Here is a 22853-nt window from a genome sequence, read left to right as displayed (position 1 = left end):
CACAAATTGTTAAGTGAATATAGGAAAAGATAGCTATCGTTCCCAATATAAGTGGTCTCTGTATCTACAATGAATATAATCTTGGAAATGGCTTTTGGCTATGATATTAACTAATGTTCTGTCCTGCTCTTTGCAGTCATCCTGTTCCTCCCAAGAGAAGTTACACCAGTTACCATACCAACCAACACCTGATGAACTACATTTTTTGTCTAAACATTTCTGTACCACTGAAAGCATTGCCAGTGATAACAGATGCAGGACCACACCAATGCGCCCTCGATCCAGAAGTCTCAGGTGAGTTCAGCTGTCTGGAAATAGTGGCTAAATCTGAATCAGTATACTGCTAGAGCATCATGGTTCTATAAATTTGGGGCATTAACCAATTTGTGATATTTTAATGATTCCTGAAATGTTTTAAAAGTCAGTGTTGATTGTGTCTTAGGCTGAACCAAACTCCATTTAATAAATTGTTACTTTAGGTCCTCCTTATTGGTTAATTCTCTCATTGACATTGTAATTTAGATTTTAATGGAACAAAACTAGTAACTTCTGGCCACTTAAACTGTGATGATGGCTTTTATTCTACTTCTGTGTGCAAGTGTTCATAGGATTCAAGCCTATATTTGCAAGAATAATTGAAAATATTATTTATATTCTAGGTGTCCTTAGTATAAAAGAAATAGAAAAGTGTGTCAGAAAGTTATACAGGGGGGTGCGGGAAGAATTTATTATGCTTAGCTACAAAGCATTTGAATTTCTTGCTCCCCTGAGACCAAGCCCATCCTATTTCCTATACTCCGGAAATCTGTGCAAGATACACTTTATTAGTAGATCAGTTCTTACCTATCAAAGTACTATATACTGTACTATTTGGAGAATGCAAAAAGGCAATATCTCTAATTTTTGTAGGACTAAAAAAATAGTACTTAGTCACTTCAGAATTAAAATCAATGTTGCAGGTAGCAAAACTGTCAGAATTTATAACTTTAGTGCAATATATTTTAGCTCAGTTTTTTCACGATTATTCTTTATTTAGAATTCTGTGTAGATTGCCTGACTAAATTAAGTTGCTACCTATATAATCTGTAGAGCTGTGGAATAAATAGAGTAATTACTGAGAAGTAAGATGAGATGGGTTTTTTTGTTCTTTAAAAGGTTACACATGGAAAACATTCTTCACCTACCAGTACAGTCTTCTCTCTCTCTACCACTTTATTTTCCAGTTTAGAAAAATAAACAATTCCTAGTTTAGTTTATGAAACAGGCACGGTCACACCAGACAATAATAGCCAAAGTGCTTTCAGAGATGTTAATGCGCTAGTTAAGTGGTGTACTGAACTTAAGTACTTAATATGTTGTTTTATTTATGCAAATAGGTAATTTGCTTGGGTTGGCCGTAATAGTTGAAGTTTCTAACACCTTGATATGTTAAAGCAAATTTCAGTCCTCATTTTTTGTCCTTTTGAACAAACCAAAAGATCTCCTTTTTATTATGCTATAATATCTAAAAATACCATGTATACTATATTTTTTTAAAATTTGGTGTGCTGAAGAACTCCTTCCTCTTTCTCTTTCTGTACATATTTATGTGAGACCTAAAGTGGTTGTGTAGCCAGATCACATCCCAGCCAAGTAAGCAATTTCTTTGAGGGGGGTTAATTGATATGGGAGAACTGCTTCAGACCCTGCCACATCACTGCCTCCATATCAGATGAGGTACCAAGTGTTGGTCACCTCAGGCTATTTTCCTGTAAATCTCCTGCTCCTTTAAGGGTATAATGCTACCGGCATAGGTAGCACAGTGCAAATATTTGGCACTGTATATGTGTATTGGCTACACGTTTATTTGCATTTCAAGTTGGAAATAGATCTGTTGGGTTTATTTTATTGTTTTTCTCTGATTTTTGATTTCTTGGGGTTTGCAGTTCAGGAATCACAGTTTCAGACTGCTGCATTGCTGTTCTATATCCATCCTAAATGGGCTAAGGTAGCCACAAACACCCATTGATTGGCCAGCCCATTTAGTTGAGGCCAGTTTGCCTAATGAGTGGTTGATATGGGACTTGACTAATAAAGAATGAAAGAGGTTAATATATTTAATTCCAATCAATGTGGATTTATGGAAAATAGATCCTATCAAAGTACCTTGATATCTTTTTTTTTTTTTAATGAAATCACAAGTTTGATTGATAAAGGTAATAGTGTTGATGTACAGGTCTGTCTCATCTTATGCGCATTTAACATGCGCGATTTCAGTTTTACGCAGTCGGCAAAAACAAAAAGAGAAAAATAACAATTTTAATACTGTGCGTGTAGTGCAGGCGATTCCGCCCACCATTCAACTCAATGTAATTTTGACTATACGCGGTTTTCGCTTTATGTGCTGACCGTGGAACGTAACCCCAGCGTAAGAGGAGACAGACCTGTAATACACTTAGACTTCTGTAAGGCGTTTGACTTTGTACCACACAACATTTTGGTTAAACACCAAGAGCAATGTAAAATTAACATGGTATACATTAAAGAGATTAAAATCTGGCTTAGTTGACAGGTCTCAAAACGTAATTGTGAACGGGAAACTGTCATTGAGCGGGTGTGTTTGAGCAAGGATTGATTCCTGGCCCTGTGCTTTTTAACATTTTTATCAAAGATCTAGAAGAAAATGTAGAATCATCGCTGAAACATTTTCAGATGACACAAAAAATTAGGACAGTTCATAGATACAAAGCAATCTGGACTGGTTGGTAAACTGGACGCAAGCAAACAATATGTATTTTACTAAATGTATACATCAGGGAACAAAGAATATAAGCCATACTTACAGCATTGCACTAGGAGGACACTATCCTGGGAAGCAGTGACTTTGAAAAAGATTTGGCAGGTCCTGAGGGATAATCAGCTGAACATGAGCTGCTAGTCAGTGCAACACTGTGGCCAAAATGGCTAATGCGATCCTAGGATGCGTAAACAGGGGAATCTCAAGTAGGAGTGTAGAGGTTATTTTACCAGTGTAGAAGTTATTTTACCTGTGTAGCACGGCTGCTGGAATACTGCAACTGGTGCTGGAATACTGCATCCAGTTTTTTATGCCCACAATTCAAGAAGGATGTTGATAAATTGGAGAGAGTTCAGAGAAGAGCCAGGAGAATGATAAAAGGATTAGAAGACATGCCTTGTAGTGATAGAGTCAAGGAGCTTAGTCTATTTAGCTTAACAAAGAGAATGTTAAGGGTGACCTGATTACATTGTGTAAGTATCTACATAGAGAAAAAATATGGGGTCTTCAATCTAGGAGAGAAAGGTGTAACACAATCCAATGGCTGGAAGTTGAAGCTAGACAATTTTCAGAGTAGAAATAAGGCTTAATTTTTTAATAATGAGAGTAATTAGCAGTTGGAACAATTTACCAATTGTTGTGGTGGATTCTTCATCACTGGCAATTTTTAAATCAAGATCAAGTGTTTTTTTTTCTGAAAGCTGTGTTCTAGGCATTACTTTGGGGAAGTTCTATGGGCTGTGTCATATAGGAGGTCAGACTAGATTATCAAAATGGTTATTTCTGGCCTTGGAATTTATGAATAAGTAGCTGTTTTGCTTTGGTTATTTAAGATTAAAAATATACTTCCGTGCCCTGTCTGAGGAAGAATTGGCATCATGAACATAGTAAATGCACTCTGCACTCTAAAATATAGCTATAAACTAAAGAAGTTGCGTTGTTGGCAGTAACAGGCCCAACACTTCAAGGCAGCTTTAGGCCCTGCCAGTATGTAGTCGAAAGGGACTGATTTTATAGTTGGTTAGCAAATATACCTGTCTAATGAAGGCTACAGTGTCTTTTGATGCAAGCAGATTGTATAGAAATATAAAAACTTCTTTTAATTCATGCTGAGACAAGTTTAAAGGGATGATTTGCTTTACTTGCAGCCCTGGACGTTCTCCCGCCTGCTGTGACCATGAAATAATTATGATGAACCATGTCTACAAAGAAAGGTTCCCAAAGGTAATGAATTATATTTAAGATACCCAGTATCTAAACTAACAGGCAGCATAGGTTTTAAATAAATGATGTTTTTGTTATGGGAACTAATGATCTAAGCCAGTAATGGCTTTCATAAAGCATCACCAAACCCTTATTAGAAAGATAAAATCACAATAAAATAAAATCCCTGCTGAGAACTGGACATTCATTTAGCAAAGCTGCTGAACTGATTTTGAAATAAATCATGCTGGTAATATGCGTTGATGATTGTCTGGAAAGGTACCATACAATTGTTCGTAGTTTTACAGTTGCTGTAACTAGGTATTCAATTAGTTTGAACTTTGCAAACAAAAAGAAAATGTGTTCTTCACTCAGAAGCTTGTGTAGGATCCAGAAACGCATGTTCCAAATCCCTTTCTGATATTTCTCTTGTTTCCCGAAGGTTCATTATCTATTGGTTGTTTTTTGGTTTTTTTGGTTTTTTTTTTAATTGTGAAAATCAGTGAACTGCTGGAAGTGCTTGGCTATTGGATGCTAAGCAATGGAAGGCTATTGCCTCATCTCAAAGATGAGGAACAAAACTGACCCAAGGGGCAGGTGAATCGGTGGGGGCATTGGCAGATCCCTGTGTGGTTCTCTGGAGTCTGATTTCATATAACAAAAAAATAAGGAAAGCTGGAAAGCTGTTATCATTGCAAAGAGACACTCACTTCATGTTTTGAAGGTTAACTCCTTCAGAGACTTCTGCCTGAGTTTGCAAAGAGATTAAACTGTAACTGAGGCATGAACTGCACCATTCAACTGAATGGTGAGATAAGAATGAGATAGAACCTCAGAGTTATGAACACCAGAGTTACGAACTGACAAGTCAACCACACACTCCATTTGAAACGAGAAGTACACAATCAGGCAGCAGCAGAGACAAAAAAAAAAAAAAAAAAAAGGAGCAAACATTGTTTGGTACTGAATTAAACATAAACTATTCTAAAATAAAGGGACAGCAGCATTTTTCTTCTGCATGGTAAAGTTTCAAACTATATTACGTCGATGTTAAGTTGTAAATATTTGAAAGAACAACCATAACGTTTTGTTCAGAGTTACAAACATTTCAGAGTTATGAACAACTTCCATTCCTGAGGTGTTCATAACTCTGAAGTTCTAGTGTATGTGGTATTGTTAAAAAGATTGCTTATATATTATGGTTCAGCAGGAAAAAAAGATATAGTTATACATGGCAACAGAAATACCAGCTGAATTTATGTGCTTTAATGCTGTATGTACTTTAATGCCTTATGGTTTAGTCAGCAAGGTTCAGATTTTTAAAGGTATTTAGGTGCCTAAGTACCATGGATTTCAGTGGGAGTTAGGTGCCTAAATATCTTTAAAAATCTGGCACTAACTCTCTAAAAAGGATATTCCCCTGGAAATATTCACCATTATTCTATATAATATTTTCTTGATACAACAAATATAAATGATAGAAAACTATTATGTCTTGCAGTATATGAAGATTAATTTTAAAAAAAAAAAAGTAGCCCTCCCCTTCCCCAGAGTTCATATTTTGTTTTGGCTCTGTAGTAAAAGCTAACGTTATAGTGTTCTTTTATTTTGTGCACATCAAGAAACTGCCACACAACTTAGCATGACTGGCAGTCCCCATTAAAGAGGCACAGAGTAGAATAACAGGAGGGGAATTGCTGGTCAGCATTAGTAGAATAATGTGGGGAAATGGAGTGTGTTTGCCCATTCTCTAGCCTGGCAAATCAGTGTTTATTGGTTGTTCACTTTCATGATCACCCATTTTCATATGTAGTGTTAGAAGAAATTTTTAAGCTATTCAGAAATTTATTTAACCAATAAAAATATTGTTTTGGAGTGGTAATAGAGTTTCAGAAAATACTGATTAAATCTATCAATATATTTTTTTTATAGGCCACAGCTCAGATGGAAGAACGGCTTCAGGATATTATCACCAACCATTCTCCTGATAACGTTCTTCCCCTGGCAGATGGAGTGCTCAGCTTTACCCACCATCAGATCATTGAGCTGGCTCGAGATTGCTTGGATAAATCCCATCAGGGCCTCATCACGTCACGATACTTCTTTGAATTACAGCACAAATTAGACAAATTGCTACAGGAGGTATGAACCATGCACTGTGCAAAGATAATTATCTCTTGTTAAAAAAATTGTTCAAATATGTTTGTTTAACATTAGTTGCTGTGAAATAATTATGGCTGCTCTACTCAAATAGATGCCAATGTAGTGTAAATTCATAGTGGGCTTATTCAATTAAATGACCTGTACAAGAACCATAGGGTCTTATGGGGTATGACTCAAGGATAAATGGATTATAAAGATTTTTAGACTCAGTAACATTTTGTAATACATTGCAAGTTATAAATTGCCTATGTCGGTGTGTATATGCACCCCACAATGAAGCGACCCCCTACTTGCATCTATTGTGGATAAATACGCCTTTCAGATTACATAGCTTCCTAATTTCTAGCAGAGGTTGAGGAAGCAGACAGCAATCCTTAGTCTTTCATTAGCAGCAGGTTATTTATTTATTTAGAAGTTTGTAATGTCTCCTTACGTCTCAAAAACCAACCTTAGTAATAAAAAACAAATTGACTTCAGCATAAAAACATTAATAAGAATCTTCTTAAAATAATCAATTGATAAGAGAAATCTGAAGCCCAAGTGAGCAAATAGGACTTGTGCTGTGACATGAAGCTCATCAAATATATAAATATACCTTTTTTTTAAAAAACAAAGGACAATGTTATGTCCTTGATCCATTGTCTGGCAGTTGTGCATATGGACTGATGGTATAGTGTGCCCCAGAGCCAATCTGGTAGACAAGTGGATTCAATACAGTGAAATATACCAAGCGAGATTTTGTTAAGATTTTATTGTTTTGTTTTGCTTTTATTTTAAATACACAAAAATGTCAGCCTGTATGTTAATAGTTTGCCTGTTTCCAGACTATGCTGGTTTTGGGGTAAAACCTGATTAGGTTATTTCAAAAATACACTTCTCTTACACTACTTTCTGCTGGTAACAAATTTCCTTTTGTACTTTCCCCTATTCTCCCTGCCCCCTCCAAAAAAACACTGCAAAAACTGGACAACAATGCACCATTTCTTTGTGTGCAAGTGTGTTACTTCATTTGTAAACCTATTTCTTTTCAAAGTATTATCACTATTATCTGGGTGAATTTTACAATATTCGTCAAAAGCTAAAAACATAAAATAATTCTAAGGGAATTTGCCTGATGTAGAACTGAGCTGTGGGAACATACTTTGGGTTTCTTAGGATGCATTTGTTGTCAGCTCCCAACTGTGACATTCAGTGGAAAGCTGTGGCTCCTACTGCTACTTGGCACCTTGTGGTTGCTTTGCATAACCAGGGAAAGAGTCCCCTGAGGTTTGAGCAGCTTGATTTAACTGACATTTTTGTAGTGCTAAGGACAAGTTGAGTTGAATGCTTTCCTATCTCACCCTTCTTTCAGTTATATGGAATCTTCTGTGTAGATCCCTACCTACCTAGATGCGAAAGTGTGCAATATTACTTTTATTTTGGCCAGTGATTAGAACAGAAGTACGCTCAGTCCATTAACATTTTCCTCGTGAATGTAGCTGGCAGCATATAGAATATGAATGTTTGCCTCTCATTAGTATTTTCTCAAAGTTAATGGTAGGAGCATTGCAGTGAAGTTTGTTCAGTTTTCTTTGAAACTTCACAATTAGATTACATTTTCTTCCACTGTGTTGTTTTTAATTATTGTATTAAGCATGGGATTGCTATTTAGCTTAGTATTTCCATGGATTTTTGCAGTTGCAAATACATAAACTACTTTTATATTAAAATTGTAAGGTTTTAGTTTGAATTTTCTTTGTATGATGCTTGAATATGGCACATAGCACAGAAGAAGCAGTAGATGAGATTTGGAATTTATCCTGCAGCTTCTATTATTTGAAGCAAAGAAATGCCTTTTTGATATATGAGCAAAGGACCATCAATATCTTTCAGCCAGAAGAAAGAACATATGGCTTCTTTTGCATTCATTAGGTATCATAAAGTCTATTCTTTGTTGCTTGACAAGAAAGTTTGAAAGAAATTTGAAATGTAATTCAGACCCTTGTGAAAATTCTCTTTTAAGTTCTCCAGAAACATATTTTCTTTTGTACAGATTCTTTAACATCATTATTCTCCTTTCATCTTCTTATTCTTTGCAGAACTCAATTTCCCATTTGCTTCCTTTACTGCACATACCTGTACTCGGTTCCTATATGCATGGATTAGCATAGTTTCATTATATTTGTACATCTAAGTGTAGTCATTTTAGAATTTCATGGCCATCATTTAATCATAGGAAATCAGTTTCCATACCACATGGATGCTGCTAATGTTTATTATATATGTTGTAGTATCTTTTATTCCAAGGGATCCTAAAATACACAAAAAACTGATATAGAGAAAACTGTAGAAATAGACATCATTTCATGGTGAAATGCAGCAGCCTCTGTTGTAAAACCGTAGCTATAACATTACACAGGAATATGTTGGTAAAAACAAAGAATACCCCATCCATCTGAAAATGCAATAACCTTTATTTTGATACTATCATAGACTTGCACTAATTTTGCCTTGAGGTTAGTGTAAAAATGGTAAGTCTTATGCAAATGAAAAGAGAATCTTTGCTATTACAGCAGGCTTTCTGAAAATGAATTACTGTGCATGCTCATTAGTGCTATTTTAAATATAATAAGTTGGCTGTTTCAAAAGCTTAAGCTACGTTATAAAAATCTCTTACATAATGTCATTTTTAATAACAATGGTATTAGGGGAGGGGCTGGAGTTGATTAGATCACTGTAAAATGTACTCAGGTTAGGCTTTAGCCACTATGTAACTAGAAATGTTTTAACTTGTTCGAATCATTTGGGTTGGCCAGTCATGTCACAAAGCATTAGTCTGGTTTGATTTCAGAGAAGCAAGAGATTTCACTCTAAAAATCCTGATTTCATATAGAAATGTTGACTCAGTTTTTACTGTAGAATACTAAATGACACAGCTGTAATACACGTTTTTTAGTTTCTCATTCACAACTCATTCTAATAATTTTTGACAAAAAATACTGATTCACCTTGAAGCCATATGAGTGAAAATCAGATATAGTACTATATCTGCTATATGAATTGAAGGTACCCTGTTCCATGTTGTAGAAATTTTGACTGTCTGAGCTATACTGCAAGGATTTCAAATGGAAATTAACACTGTAGTTACAAACTATATTTAATACCACTGATTGTATTTGTGGTCATCATATTAACATGCTTTCTTGACTGGTATATTTAATGTAGGAGTTTTTAATCATCCTTTTCCTTTGACTCTCTTAGGGTCAAGAGCGATCAGAAAGTGGAGAACTGGCATTTATTAAGCAACTAGTCCGAAAGATCCTCATAGTCATTGCTCGTCCTGCTCGCTTATTAGAATGCCTGGTAAGCTGATGGTTATTGTAAGCAGGATTCTGATTTGTTACTGGTGGAAAGCTTGACTATTTGGGCTGGTATTAAAGGCCAGCAATAAAAGTATATTATTTAGTATGTAAAAGTATGTTATATATTCTTTGGAACTTTCCAAAGTTGTTTTTAGTATGAGAACTCCTATCCATAGAATGCTGATAACTTTCATTAGTGCCTATCATTCTGAATTCCTTTTTATTTGAATGCACTATTGAGCTGTTGATAGTTTTTAATTTAATTTTCTTAAAATACAGTACACTTTGATTCACTAGAACTACCTTAAAATTGCAGTTAGGGGGGAAAAGGAGGGCTCTGCTATGTATGTACATCTGGTATGTGTTTATATGAACAGTGGCTTGTTTTACCCATATAGGCATGAGAGGTTCGGACATCTTCCACATGTGAGGTGTAATCACTGAATAACATATTGATGATCATAGGCTATTCAACCAGTAACACTGAAAAATGCTGAAAAAATTGCTTCCTGCCCTTTATATGACTTATTAAAGTGTTCCATATTACTTGAGCAGTGCAGTACCATTGAAAGGGTGGGGAGGCCATAGATTTGCTCTAAACAGTATGCCGCCCATCAGTCGGACCTTCTTCTTCCTCTCTCAGGTGTCTCCGTTCCTTCTTCCCACACGCAGGCCGCAGTTCAAGTCCTCTTTGTCTGCTACCTTCCCATGAGGCCTTACACCCATCCCCTCCCAGGAGCTCCTGCCTTCCCCGCCCCAGCCCTCCTTGCTGGCAAGCCTCTGGTCCAACCATCTCACTTTCCAGTCCTTGGCATGGAGAGGAGCAGGAGTCTCAGCTGACAAGGTTTTGGCACATTGAGAGCCTGGCACGCAGAGCGGGACCTGGGTGCTTGTGCTAGCAGCATTCCCAACCATGTACCTGCATACTATAGTTAGAAGATGGCTATGCAGCACCTGCCACTGCCATGCATGTGGACAGCTTACGGTAGCTGGTTGCAATGTACCAGGTTGTTGTTTTCCCCCCTGTAAAATTTAAAAATTGCCCAGCACATTGCAACTGCTAATGGGCAAGGCAGTAGAAAAACCAGCCAGGCTGGTCAAAAACCAGCCAGGTGGCAATCCCAGCTGCTTAAAAATGGTCAGGCTATGTCCTGGGTGGCCCCTGGGGCTCCGTGGCCTATGTTAGTAATAGTCTAAAACATTGCAGTTTACAGCATGTTACTATAGTGTTTTGGACCACTAGTAATGGAATGATGTAGTCTTGCTTTTAATTAGGTAAGTAACAAAAAGCTTGGAGATGTAAAGGAAGCTTTGATGTGAGAGTTTAGGAGTACAGTTTCTAACAAGGAAAATTATGGTGAATATTTTTACTTCTCTTCCAGGAATTTGATCCTGAAGAATTTTACTATCTCTTGGAAGCTGCAGAAGGACATGCTAAAGAGGGGCGCGTGATTAAAACAGACATCCCTAGATATATTATAAGCCAGCTGGGCCTGAATAAGGATCCTCTGGAAGGTAAGCGCATATCATGGTCTAACCAGCAATTACCAAATCAAAATGATAAGAAATGGAATTATTTCTGCTATGCTTGTTGGGCTCTGTGATGCAGTGTGTGTGTGTCCGATAATAAATCCAAGGTGGGAGTATTTGGGGGAGAGGGGGTGAAGGTGCAAAAATACAAATATTAACTACCATAGTTTACACCTGCTTGGAGACCAGCTCTGAACATTATTAGCCTCTCTGGATTTCTGAGCTTCCATCACAGATCTCTGACTTTATTTTTGAAGACTGACTTGAGTTTTTAATAGAAATGCAGTGAAACGATCTGATGATGTAACTCTCCATCACTCTAAGCTGGCAATACAAATCTGCATGTACCAACTGTGACTAATAAGATGGTTACTGTTCACGATTTGATCACAGATGAAGCCCCAGGTTCTGGATGTGTAACTGAGACATGGCTGGACAAAGCAGAGGTTCTTTATTAGTCCTGTTGTGTCCTGAGAGGTGCTCCATTCAGTTTGAGTGAAAAGAAGGTTGGGGAAGCGGTGCACCTTGCTGGTTGCATTTGACCTTACATGTAGGAGGTTTTCTGTTCCCAAACTGGATTTGTGTGTGTCTGCTTTGTTTGAGAGTCCCATGATAGGGCTAGCATTCTGTGTTGTGTAGCCCTGCTACGTCTCAGATTCTCCAAAGGTGCTAATTGATTTTCTTGCATGGCATTCAAATTACAAAGCCTTATTGTCCTAGGTTATTTCTATGTCCATGAAGATGACTTTACTAGGTTCACTCAAGATCTCATTAGTTGCTGGTTCAGTACAGAAATCTCATCACTTGGGATCTTGTTTTACGGACAATGCCAGGTCGAATTAGAATTGCGCCTGTTTCTTAATGAGACAGTTTCCTCTTCCATTTTGAAGCCAGAGTCTACCTCTGCTGACATGCTTTATAATTCATCCTTGGGGATTAATGGAAATGTTTAGGTATCAGAATGCTCTGAAGAAGTTGGCTGAGGGTCAGTGCATAAGCACTGGAGGCTGGGAATCAGGAAGAAAATGTTCATAAGAAAGGCAGAGAATAATATGCGATGTTTGCCTGCCTGCCTTTTTCAGTAATACTCCAGGACAGAGGGGTTCAGAGACGGGTGATGAGAATGGTTAGAGACATGGCAAAACTCGTGGAGAATACCATAGGGGGGAGACCCATAAGAGGGGATATATGAAATGAATAATAGAGAAAATAGATAAAAGTACAATATTATTTATATAATATCATAATAAAAGAACAAGAGAATATTAAATGGGAGTGAATTTAAAACTAACACAAGGAAATATTTTTTTCACACAAGATATACATAGCTTGTGGAACTCATTGCTACAAGATATTACTGCGACCAAAGGCTTAGCAGGATTCAAAAAAGGTTGGACATATATAGGGATAACACTTTACATATGACTGTTGATAGTCAGGATTTAAAACAAAATGAAGAGTTTTGGAAGGCCATAAACCAATTTCTGACTAATGGAAGTTAGGAAGAAGCTGTCTATGGGCAGGTCATTCTACAGTTGTCTTCTGCAGAGTCTTCTGCAACATTAACTCAGCCTCTTACTCAGATGTTTCACCTAACTTCCTTCCTGTCTACACACAAAATCCTCTCACCTGAGTTTAGTGCTGCTTTAAAGTTGGGCTAGCTGGCCCAGCTGGTGGCATGGGTTACAGCTTGGGTGCTGCTTTCACTTGGGCTGGTAACTTGCCCACTTTGTACTGAGGACAGAGGCTAAATAACTCAAATGTTGACAATCCTCTGCTGCCTTCCCACAATTCTCCCCGAGCCCAGAAGGACAGAGTATTTCTCCCACAACTCATTGGAAAAGAATCATAGAGTGGCTCAGCTTACTGTAGCTCAAAGAACCATGAGACAGGTGGACCTTTGGTCTGACCCAGTATGACGATACCTGTGTTCCAGTTGTACACATATGTGGGTTGAATTAGGAGGGTTTGATTTTCTGTGGGAGGCTGAGAGTCTGTCTCTTTTGAATATTATGAGCTCGATTCTACCACACGCGCTAATTGTCACTCCACAAATAGCCCCCTGGAAATCATTGAGGTCACATGTATGGTACTCAATATGAGTTAGGGATTTGGCCCAATGTAAACTTCTGGTAATTGTGAGAGCGATAGAGAGAAGAACACCATAGATAAATAAAAAACGAAAGAAATGAAAAGAATATTTTTTGTCAAGCAGAATGTTTACTTTGTCTTTGTACTTTGAATAGATCACTTTTATACATTTTTTTTATATACCGTATATACTTGTTCATAAGCCGAATGTTTTTGGTAAAAAAGTGATGCATCAAAGAGCGGGGGTCGGCTTATAAACGGGTCTACACCAAAATTTGATGATTTTAAACTCTATGGAATCATTGAATTGAATATCTAATACATTGTCATTTTGTTTACCTGGAGCATCTGCAGGCATGGAGCCCCTCAGCTCCCTGTGACTGCGGTTCACCGTTCCCAGCCAATGGGAGCTGTGGGAAATGGCGCGCCACTTCCCATAGCTCCCATTGGCTGGGAACGGCGAACCGCAGTCACAGGGAGCTGAGGGGCTCCATGCCTGCAGACGCTCCAGGTAAACAAAATGTTCCGTCAGCGGCTTACCCTGACAGGCCGGGAGCCAAAGTTTGCCGACGCATTTATTAATGTAAATACTGCAGCCTTTTAAAGTTGCAAAGGCTTTGTTTAGTGGACTAGATTGGCTTGAAATGGACCTCATAAGTCTCGATCCAATATGAAAATATACGTGCAGAATCGATGGACTCTCTAATAAAATTGAAATAGCCTGTTCTCCCTACAAACATGCCAATCTACAGGGCTGCTTTGAAATAAACAAAGAACAATAATAATTTGACAGTGATAAAGCAGGTGACATTCCTATATAAAGTCATACAAAATCTATAACTATAATAATAATAATCTATTTTCATACTAGTATTTAAAATGAACAACGGTGAAACCAAAAGAAAAAGGTCTTCTTAACATGCAGCGTTCAAACTTAAAGTTGTTGAATATGCAGAAGCAAACAATAATTGCGCTGCTGCTCATGAATTCTGCATCAATGAGAAGCAAGTAAGAGAATGGCAAAAAAAATAAAACAACACTAAAAGACATGCCAAGAAGCAAGAAAAAATGTCCAACAAGGTGCGCTTCATTTCCTGAGCTAGAGAAAGATCTCAATAATTGGATTGTTGAATGTCAACAAAATGGGTACATTGTCACTAGAACTGGAATTCGTCTGCGTGCTCTGCAAATGCCGAAAGACGACAAATACAAGACAGTAAAGCCATGAAATGTTTGTCACGTCAGCGGGTTGGTGTACTCGCTTCATGGTCTCTATCTTCGTCAGCGAACGAAGATAGCGCAAAAGCTGCCTAGAGATCTGGAAGAAAAAAGCGAATCTTTCCAAAGGTTTATTATAAAATATCGAAAGGAATATGCATTTGAACTGTCACAAATAGGAAATATGGACAAAACACCAATGACATTAGATATCCCAAGCAATAGAACGGTAACTGGTGTTGGTGAAAAAACAATTTTAATTAAAACCACTGGCCATGAAAAAATCCATTTTACGGTGGTTTTATCATGTTTGGCAAATGGATCAAAGCTCCCTCCTGTTGTTATTTTTAAAAGAAAAACCTTGCCTAAAAACATGAAATTTCTTGCTGGTGTCATCGTACATGCACACGAAAAGGGATGGATGGATGAAAGTGGGACTATTGAATGGTTGGAAAAAGTGTGGAATAAAAGACCAGGAGCACTTTTCAAGAAACCTGCTATGCTCGTTTGGGACATGTTATGGGCACACAAGACGGATGAGGTGAAAAATGTGGCCAAAAATATGAAAACTACTTTGGCTGTAATACCTGGAGGCTTAACTTCAGTTCTACAACCACTTGATGTCTGCCTGAACAAACCCTTTAAAGACAGGCTGCGCAAAATGTGGTCTGAATGGATGTGCTCAGGCATGGCGAAGTTGACAAAAGGCGGGAATCTTATGAAGCCCGAAATCAATCTGGTCGCCCAGTGGATCAAGGATGCATTGGGTGTCCATTCCCTCGGAAATGGTAGAAAAATCATTTAGGAAATGCTGTATCAGCGATGCACTCGGCGGTCAGAAGATGATGCCATATTTCATGATGACACAACAGAGGCTGATGATGAGAAGGAATCTGACTCTGAAGAAGACGCTGCCAACATCTATGATGACAATGCAGGTGCAGCTGTGACTGAAGCCAAGTTTAATGAACGGTTTGGTGAATCAGAGACTGATTCAGACTTTGAAGGATTTTAAGACTTTTTAAAGTCTCGTATTGTTCTAAGTTACTTGTTTTAAATAGCCATTTACTGATTTTAAATATTGACAGTAATTTTGAAGGTGAATACATATTTGTTCAATTATTATTATAACAACAACAGGTTTTTCATTAGATTACATTAAAATAATTCTAGCAAAACTTTTGAGTGTTTCTTGTGATGCCAGTTTTTAAAATATAGCAGGGGTCAGCAGACTTTGGCTCCCGGCCTGTCAGGGTAAGCAGCTGGCGGGTCGGGACATTTGGTTTACTTGGAGTGTCTGCAGGCACGGAGCCCCTCAGCTCCCAGACGCTCCAAGTAAACAAAACGTCCCGACCCGCCAGTGGCTTATCTTGACAGGCCGGGAGCCAAAGTTTGCCGACCCCTGAAATATAGGGTCGGCTTATGAAAAGGTTATACAGTTTTTGCTATTTTTACCTAACCATCTTGGGGGGGTCGGCTTATAAACGAATGGGCTAATGAACGAGTATATACTGTAAATTAAACTAAATAGTGTAAAATATAACTTACATTTTTAAATGGTTTCAGAGTTCTCTAAATCTATCAGAAAAATGGGCTAAGTGGGGCTGTAATATGTAGTGTGAATTGCTGGGGAAGGGAGATTACTGGCCTTTGGTTAAATGGGAGATTCACAGAAATGGGTTATTCTGTGCATCTTTTAAACATTAATGCTCTCTAAATTTATCATCAAATAAATTAGGTCAGCTAATTCACACTAATGCTATTTCTGCTCCCCACAGAAAAGTAACAGATATAAATACCATGAATTGCTTATTATTGTGTCCAAAAAAATCCATTTTTTTGTATCTGTATAAATAATTTTTTTAAATGTCTCTTAAAAAGTAACATCTCCATCCACCATTTTAGTTCAGAAGCGGAGGTTAAAAAATATGCATTAGTGGTATTATACATTTCAATATAGTGATTTCACAAAGGAATGTTTGGAAATACTTCTCTCTCTCTCTGTCTCTCAGAGCATTATACTGAGATCATCCTGTTGAAAACTCTTTAAATTTTGCATGGAGAAAAGATCTAAAAAGCAATAATAGCTGTTATCAATCAGAAATGTCACCCTGAATCACTGTTGGATTTCTAGACAGTTCATTAAAATGTGTATACAACGTTGGCAAATGGTCACAGAAAGGATTTCCTTCCCCTTGGAAGGGAAGCTGCCAATGTAAACCCTTCTCTACTTTTTCCACCTTTGTTTGCTGCCATGGCCATAGTATCTTTTCTTCAAGTGAAATGGTGCGTGCGTTACTTGGAGATAATGCCAGATAAATGTATACTGTACTGAAAGCAATACCACAACAGATTCATCACTTATCAGAAACTGGTGGCTGCATTTCTGAAAAGTTCCCTGGGGAGAGATTTTTCCCTGTGGCTTTTAAATTACCATCTTTACCTTTTTGAATCATGAGTCTTCAGAAATGGTTTAAATCAATGAAATAAAAAGGGCAGATGTTTAATGGTATTTAGATGAGTTTTAAAAATCTCTTCAGGCATTGCAAAATGGTTCCTTAGTTCCCTGCTTCAGAAGCTGACTCTTGGTTCCATTCCATTACTACCTACTGTTTGCAAATAATATGTATTTCTCAGATAATGGTTATTTTGCAAAAGTTCTGTTTAAAACAGAACCATTTTTAATTTGCTATTTATGAAAGCAATTTGGGCTGAGAAGGCTGTCAAAGTACATTATACTGGTTTGGTTCTCACCCATCCAATAAAGGCTACATCAACACTTCCATTATAACCCCCTGCCTCTCCACTTGATTCACAGCTTTATAACTTGGCAGTAGAATTCACTCCAGCTTGAATCTTGTTGGTATAAGAAGCCTTAACCCAGGAGAATTTTTTTCGGTTTAAATTTAAAAAAAATAATTGGAACATTAATGAAAAATGTACTGTTATTGACTTTGTTCCCTTGAATGATTTTCTTGTACTTCTGTAACACTAAAAAAAAAAATCTTTGTTTTTTCAACATGACATTTTACAGACTTCTGGTTCATATATTTACTAACTTGTTCCCTTTGTGTTTTGTTTTTAATTTTAAGCAACAGACTTATCTACATTTAAAACACATCATCGACACATGGGAGTAACTTTTAAAAACCCGTATAGTAATTCCCTAAAAAGAACTGTGTACTTAAATTTGTTCTGGTGAATAAAATAAGTCTTGTACAAGCCTCAGAACAAGAATATTACAATTATAAAGTCCCCTAAGTATTAAAGTAATGGAAATGTCCAGTTAAGTTAATTTATATAAATATTCCATTATCCATAGAGTTTACACATTCAGTTGACAATACTGACGTAAAAATTAACCTTACAAATTTCTGGCAACCTTATCTCTGATCCATGGCACATACTCGCAAACTCTTTCAACATATACTTATGAACTAAAATGTGTATCTTCAGTTGTGTAAAGTATGTAATTAACTATGTATACGATTAGATTAGGACTAAGCTTCCCAAGATCTTTCAGTTACTACCTGTCTCATTTAGCTCTTATTACCCTGAGGAGTTCCTATGTCTGGATCTACAGAGCATATTCTGTGGTTCCATTTTGAAGCTGAGAGGGGCAACCAGGTAACTTGGAGATCTTGGGAATCTTAACACTTCCCCAGAGTAGTAGCTATGGGGTAGCCAAAGATCCTATTACATTCCTTAAAGTTCTAGAAAGAAAATGGCTCTTAGCTGATCTTGTTAGGCACTTTACCTTTTGTCTGCATAAAATTTAAAGTATTGAAAACCTTATCTGGATAAACTGGATGCCAGTTAGCTTCTAATACTATGAGACTTTAAGAAGCCCGACTAGGACAGTAGCTGCTCCTAAATACCAGTGGTACCTCAAGGAAGGTCCTAAGCTCCACAGGATTCTGAGCAACTTGATTGCCTCCCTTAATTTTCACTACCTTGGAGAGTTCCTTAGTCTAACAAGACAGGGGATCTGCAGAATTAGGAGTTCTTCGAGTGTTGGTCTCTATGTACATTCCAGGGATGGATACTCATGCCCACAATGTGCCTGAGATTAGATTTCTAGCAAGCAGCATCCATTGCTCTGTGCCTGCAAAGTTGCTCTCTTTGTCTCCCTGCAGAGGGGCAGGCATGGGTACACCTCTCCAGTTCCTTGTTACCACCACATGGCCTGAATGGGATTCCTCTGTATCTGAAGCTGCTGCCTAGCTTTCCTATCTGTAGATATATATTGTAAACAGCTTTTAGTATTTTACTGTTTTTAGTGTTTTTCTAGTTATAGTTAGTATAGAATAGTTTCTTCCCCACTCCAGGGGTCCTACCCTGCTCCCCTCCCCTCAGGAGAAGGACTATGCCTAAAGTTCCAGGGTTTACGAACTGTCTCCCCTGCCCCTTTTCCTTCTGTGTCAGTGACAAACACCAGCACTGCCTTTACTGCCTTGGGGAGGCTCACATCACCACCATCTGCAGCATCTGCCGCTCCTTCCCTCCCTGAACATGTGAGGAATGAGAGCTCTGTCTGAGGAAACATCTCATGGAGAGAGCCACAAGACCCTAGTCGGACACAGGATGGAGAGACCCCTTTATACAATGGTTGCAGACTGTGAGCAGTGTGCCTCCAAGAACGAGAACCAGAGCAGAGGCCAGAGTTTACTCACCCAGAAATCACTCCCTCAGGCCTCTCATGAGAGTAAGGGACATAGGCATAAGGACTGATCCCCTTCTAGGTTTGCCTCTAAGAGAAAAGATCACTCCCTGACTCCGTCTAGGTCAGATGAATCCTCACGCATGGCTCCTAAATACATAGGTCCCCATAAACCTGACCAAGTGGGTAAGGTGTGAAGGAGAAAGGGTCCGTTGGTACCATACCTGCTCCAACTCATAAGCCGAAGGATTGGCATCTGCCAGCACCAACTGGGAGCTGCACTTTGGACTCCCCTTCTATGGTACTGCCACGCTCTGAGAAGGATCTTCCAAGCCCTTGGATGCACTGGATCCATCGTTTACCACCTCTGGGACCTCTCGCAGTCTAGATCAGAATGTACTGGAACCTTTACCTTTCCAGGGCATATTTTTACCTTTCCCTACCCTCAGTTTCCTCTGTGTTCCGGTCCAGTCGTCCTCAGGACCATGTCAACACTGGACAAAGGAACCACCTCATGGAGAAAGGGATTGTCCCATATTCTTTCTACAAGTCAGAGTTTGTATTCACTGATATCATCAGCACTGCTGATAGAACCTGAAACAACCTTCTTGTCAACTGAGTCCAATGTTCTAGACAAACCCTTGCCTCACAGGGAGGCAAGCCTGGATAGAGACTCCAGAAGATATTCCAGCCCTCCTTCTCCCAGATATGACTACCCAAGGGACTGTTTTCACTCAGTGCCATGGGGCTCTCCTCAACTGGTCAAACCTTCATACTGGTCACACTGGGGTCCATGGCATGGGATCCTTATGCTGGGCACTCTGGATCTGTGCACGATTCACATTGGCCCTCTCTTCCTAGCCAAAATCAACTGGCGTTGTTTGAGTATGCAGAGGAAAAAATCAAGCTGGATCTGACAGTACCAATGGTTCCAACAGGCATGACGTCCTCCTCGTTCAATGAGGCAATTTCTCCATCATCACCATCCCGATCTGATAATTAAGGCTACGAGTCAGTCACAGATTCCGTGATTTTATGAGACCTCCGCAACTTCCTCAAAATTCCACTAATTCAGCCCCAAGTGGCGGGGCTTGGGCTTACTTACCCTCTAACCCCATCCCAGTGTACATTTCCGTGATTTTATTGTTTATTGCCCATGTATTGTCTGTGACTTTTAATAAAAATACTCGTGCCAAAATCGTAGCCTTACTGATGATCACAGACAATACCAGCAGCTGTAGCAGAGGGTGGTGCCCAAGCTCCAGCTTCCATTAGAGGAGGTTCATGACATGCAGCATAGACTACTGGACATCTTACAAAACTCTGGTCCTTGGTGGTTGGCCCTCCCAATCAATGAGGCCATTTATGGAACCAGCCAGAGCAGTATAGCATACCCCCTGCATCCTGTGCCCCCATCCTAAAAAGGGTTGAGAGGTGATATTTTGTAGCAGCTGAAGGGGCAGAGTTTCTGTTTACTCACCCAGCACCCAACTCCTTAGTGGTGTAGGCAGCCACAGAAAGATCCGAACTGCAAGACCCTCAAGCAAGACCCGCAAATGCCAAATGCCTTGACCTTCTTGGGAGAGAAGGTATTTTCATCAACCACCCCTCAGATTTAGAATTGCTAACTACCATGCCCTGTTAGCAAAATATCATTTTACTAATTACTCTAAAGTTGTGGAGTTTAATGACAAATTCCCCAAGAGGAAGGGCTCAATTCCAAGCCCTCATAGACGAGTGTAAGCTGGTGGCTAAAATCAGCAGTAAACATAGCCAGTACCATATCTAGAGCTATAGCTACAGCCATAGTCCTGATGCGTGAATCATGGCTTCATTCTTTGGTGTTCAAGATATTCTTTTGATAATACTATCAAGGACTTGCTCTTTGAGTCTAGTCTCTTCAGTGAAAGACTTGGTGAGACATTACACTTGGTAAAGCACTCCAGAACAGCCCTCTACTCCCTGGGCATTTATACCCTGGTCCCAAAGAGAAAACACCACAGGCAGGCTGCCCCCTCAGCTGTTTTACCACCAGCACCCTTACAAACCACTGCGCAAATACCAGAGGGTATAAAGATCAGGTATACAGCTTTCTCTTCAACCACCGCTGCTCAACCCAACCCACCAACCAGGGATTTCTTTTGACAAGATGCTTGAGAAATGCATCCCCTTATTGACACCATTCCCTACTGCCCCCCAAACCTTTGGTGGCCTCCTCTTTTTGCGAGGGAGGGAAATAACAAAGGACAAGTGCATACTACAGATCATCAACTCCAACTACATAATCAAGTTTCTCTCTCCTTCCCCACACAAGCCCTCTTTTGGATCCCTCTTCAGATATCATTGTCATGAAATCTTCCATAGGAAGTGAACTCTTCTCCTGCAGCGAGGGGCTATAGTGCAAGTGCCACCCCAAATCAAGGGAAGGATTCTACTCCCCATACTTCATAGTTCCCAAGAAAAATGGGATGGAGATCAATTCTCATTCTATGTCAGCTAAATGTTTTTATTTGAAAATCAAAATTTTGCATGGTCACACGGACATCAATAATGCCTTCTCTGGAGTAGGGCATGTGGTTCGTGGCTCTTGATGTGAAAAATGCTTATTTTCATGTGGACATTCATCCATCCTACAGAAGGTTCTTCAGATTCCTGAGGAGCACTTTCAGGTCAGAGTACTCCTGTTTGGGATTGCTACAGCACCCTGCATTATCTTTGCGAAGTTCTTCTAAGTGGTGGTGGTCCAGATGAGAGTAAACAGCTACATTGTTTTCCTGTACCTGGACAATTAGCTACTAACAGGCAAATCCAGTCCGGAGTCCAGTCAGTGACCATATTCTTACACACTCTTCTGGCATCCTTGGGACTCTGCATAAACAAAGAAAAGTCCACATTTTTTAGGAGTCTTTTTAGGAGCAACCCTAGACTCGATCTCAGCGAAGGCCTGTCTTCCTATGGACAGATTCTAGGCTGCAAACAGCTGATATGACCAATTTCCCATAGACCTCCTGCAGTCAAGGTTTGTCTAGGCCATGTGACCTCATGTACCTACATAACCTCATTCACAAGACTTCTGTTACCTGAAGGCCCGGCTCTGGTCAATTTACTCACCAAACAGAAACAACATGAATACCAAGATAACAATCTATACTAAGGTCACAGCTGCTATCGTATGTTAGACAAACTTGGAATAACTGCACACGTGAGTCCCTTTCCTTCCACCCACACCCAACATAACCATAATCACGGACACATCCCTCATAGGATAGGGAGCCCACATTGCGCAAGGCACATAGTTTTCTGGGGATGGGGAGGGGCAGGATATATATCAATCTACTGGAGCTGAGGGCAATCCATTCAGCTTGCAATTCATTCTTTCCACTAATATGGTCTCCTCATATCCGGATAACATCAGACAACATGACAACAGTCTTCTACATAAACAAGGCAGAGAAAGATCTCTTCCTTTCTGTATAGAGGTAATCCGTTTATGGCATTGGTGCATTAGGAACCACATACCTTCCAGGTGCACAGAACTCTGTGGTGGGCAATCTCAGCAGACATTTCTGTACAGATCATGAATGGGAGATATGCATTTCTTTCCTGAACGATGTTCCCGCTTGGTAGTGAACGCCATCTTGGGATCCGTTCACCTCCCAGATGAACAAGGAATTCCATCTATAACTGTTGTAGAGCAGCACTAGGCCAGGAATCCAGGGCAATGTCCTCCTATTTTCCTGAACATACCACCTGAGGTACACCTTTTCTCCTGTTCCACTGCTACCACTGTGAAAGATTCATCACAACAAAGCTTGAGTCATTCTCATGGCAACCAACTGACTCAGATAGTTCTGGTTTCTGGTTATCTTAC

General features: G+C 39.2%; 1 protein-coding gene across 5 annotated transcripts in view; it reads left to right on the top strand.

Annotated features, from left to right (window-relative positions):
- Positions 1 to 22853, top strand: part of MAST4 (microtubule associated serine/threonine kinase family member 4) — a 414954-nt gene that overhangs the window by 338003 nt on the left and 54098 nt on the right. For all 5 annotated transcript variants that reach the window (XM_054032193.1, XM_054032192.1, XM_054032196.1 and 2 more), the window contains 5 exons: positions 137 to 294; positions 3925 to 4000; positions 5912 to 6121; positions 9383 to 9484; positions 10866 to 10998. In XM_054032193.1, the coding sequence (XP_053888168.1) occupies positions 137 to 294; positions 3925 to 4000; positions 5912 to 6121; positions 9383 to 9484; positions 10866 to 10998 (679 nt within the window). The remainder of the gene's footprint in view (positions 1 to 136; positions 295 to 3924; positions 4001 to 5911; positions 6122 to 9382; positions 9485 to 10865; positions 10999 to 22853) is intronic.

The sequence above is a fragment of the Malaclemys terrapin genome, chromosome 6 (assembly GCF_027887155.1).
Source record: "Malaclemys terrapin pileata isolate rMalTer1 chromosome 6, rMalTer1.hap1, whole genome shotgun sequence".
Taxonomy (NCBI): Eukaryota; Metazoa; Chordata; order Testudines; family Emydidae; genus Malaclemys; species Malaclemys terrapin.
Note: the sequence above shows the minus strand (reverse complement) of the source record. Positions and strands in the feature narration are given on the sequence as shown.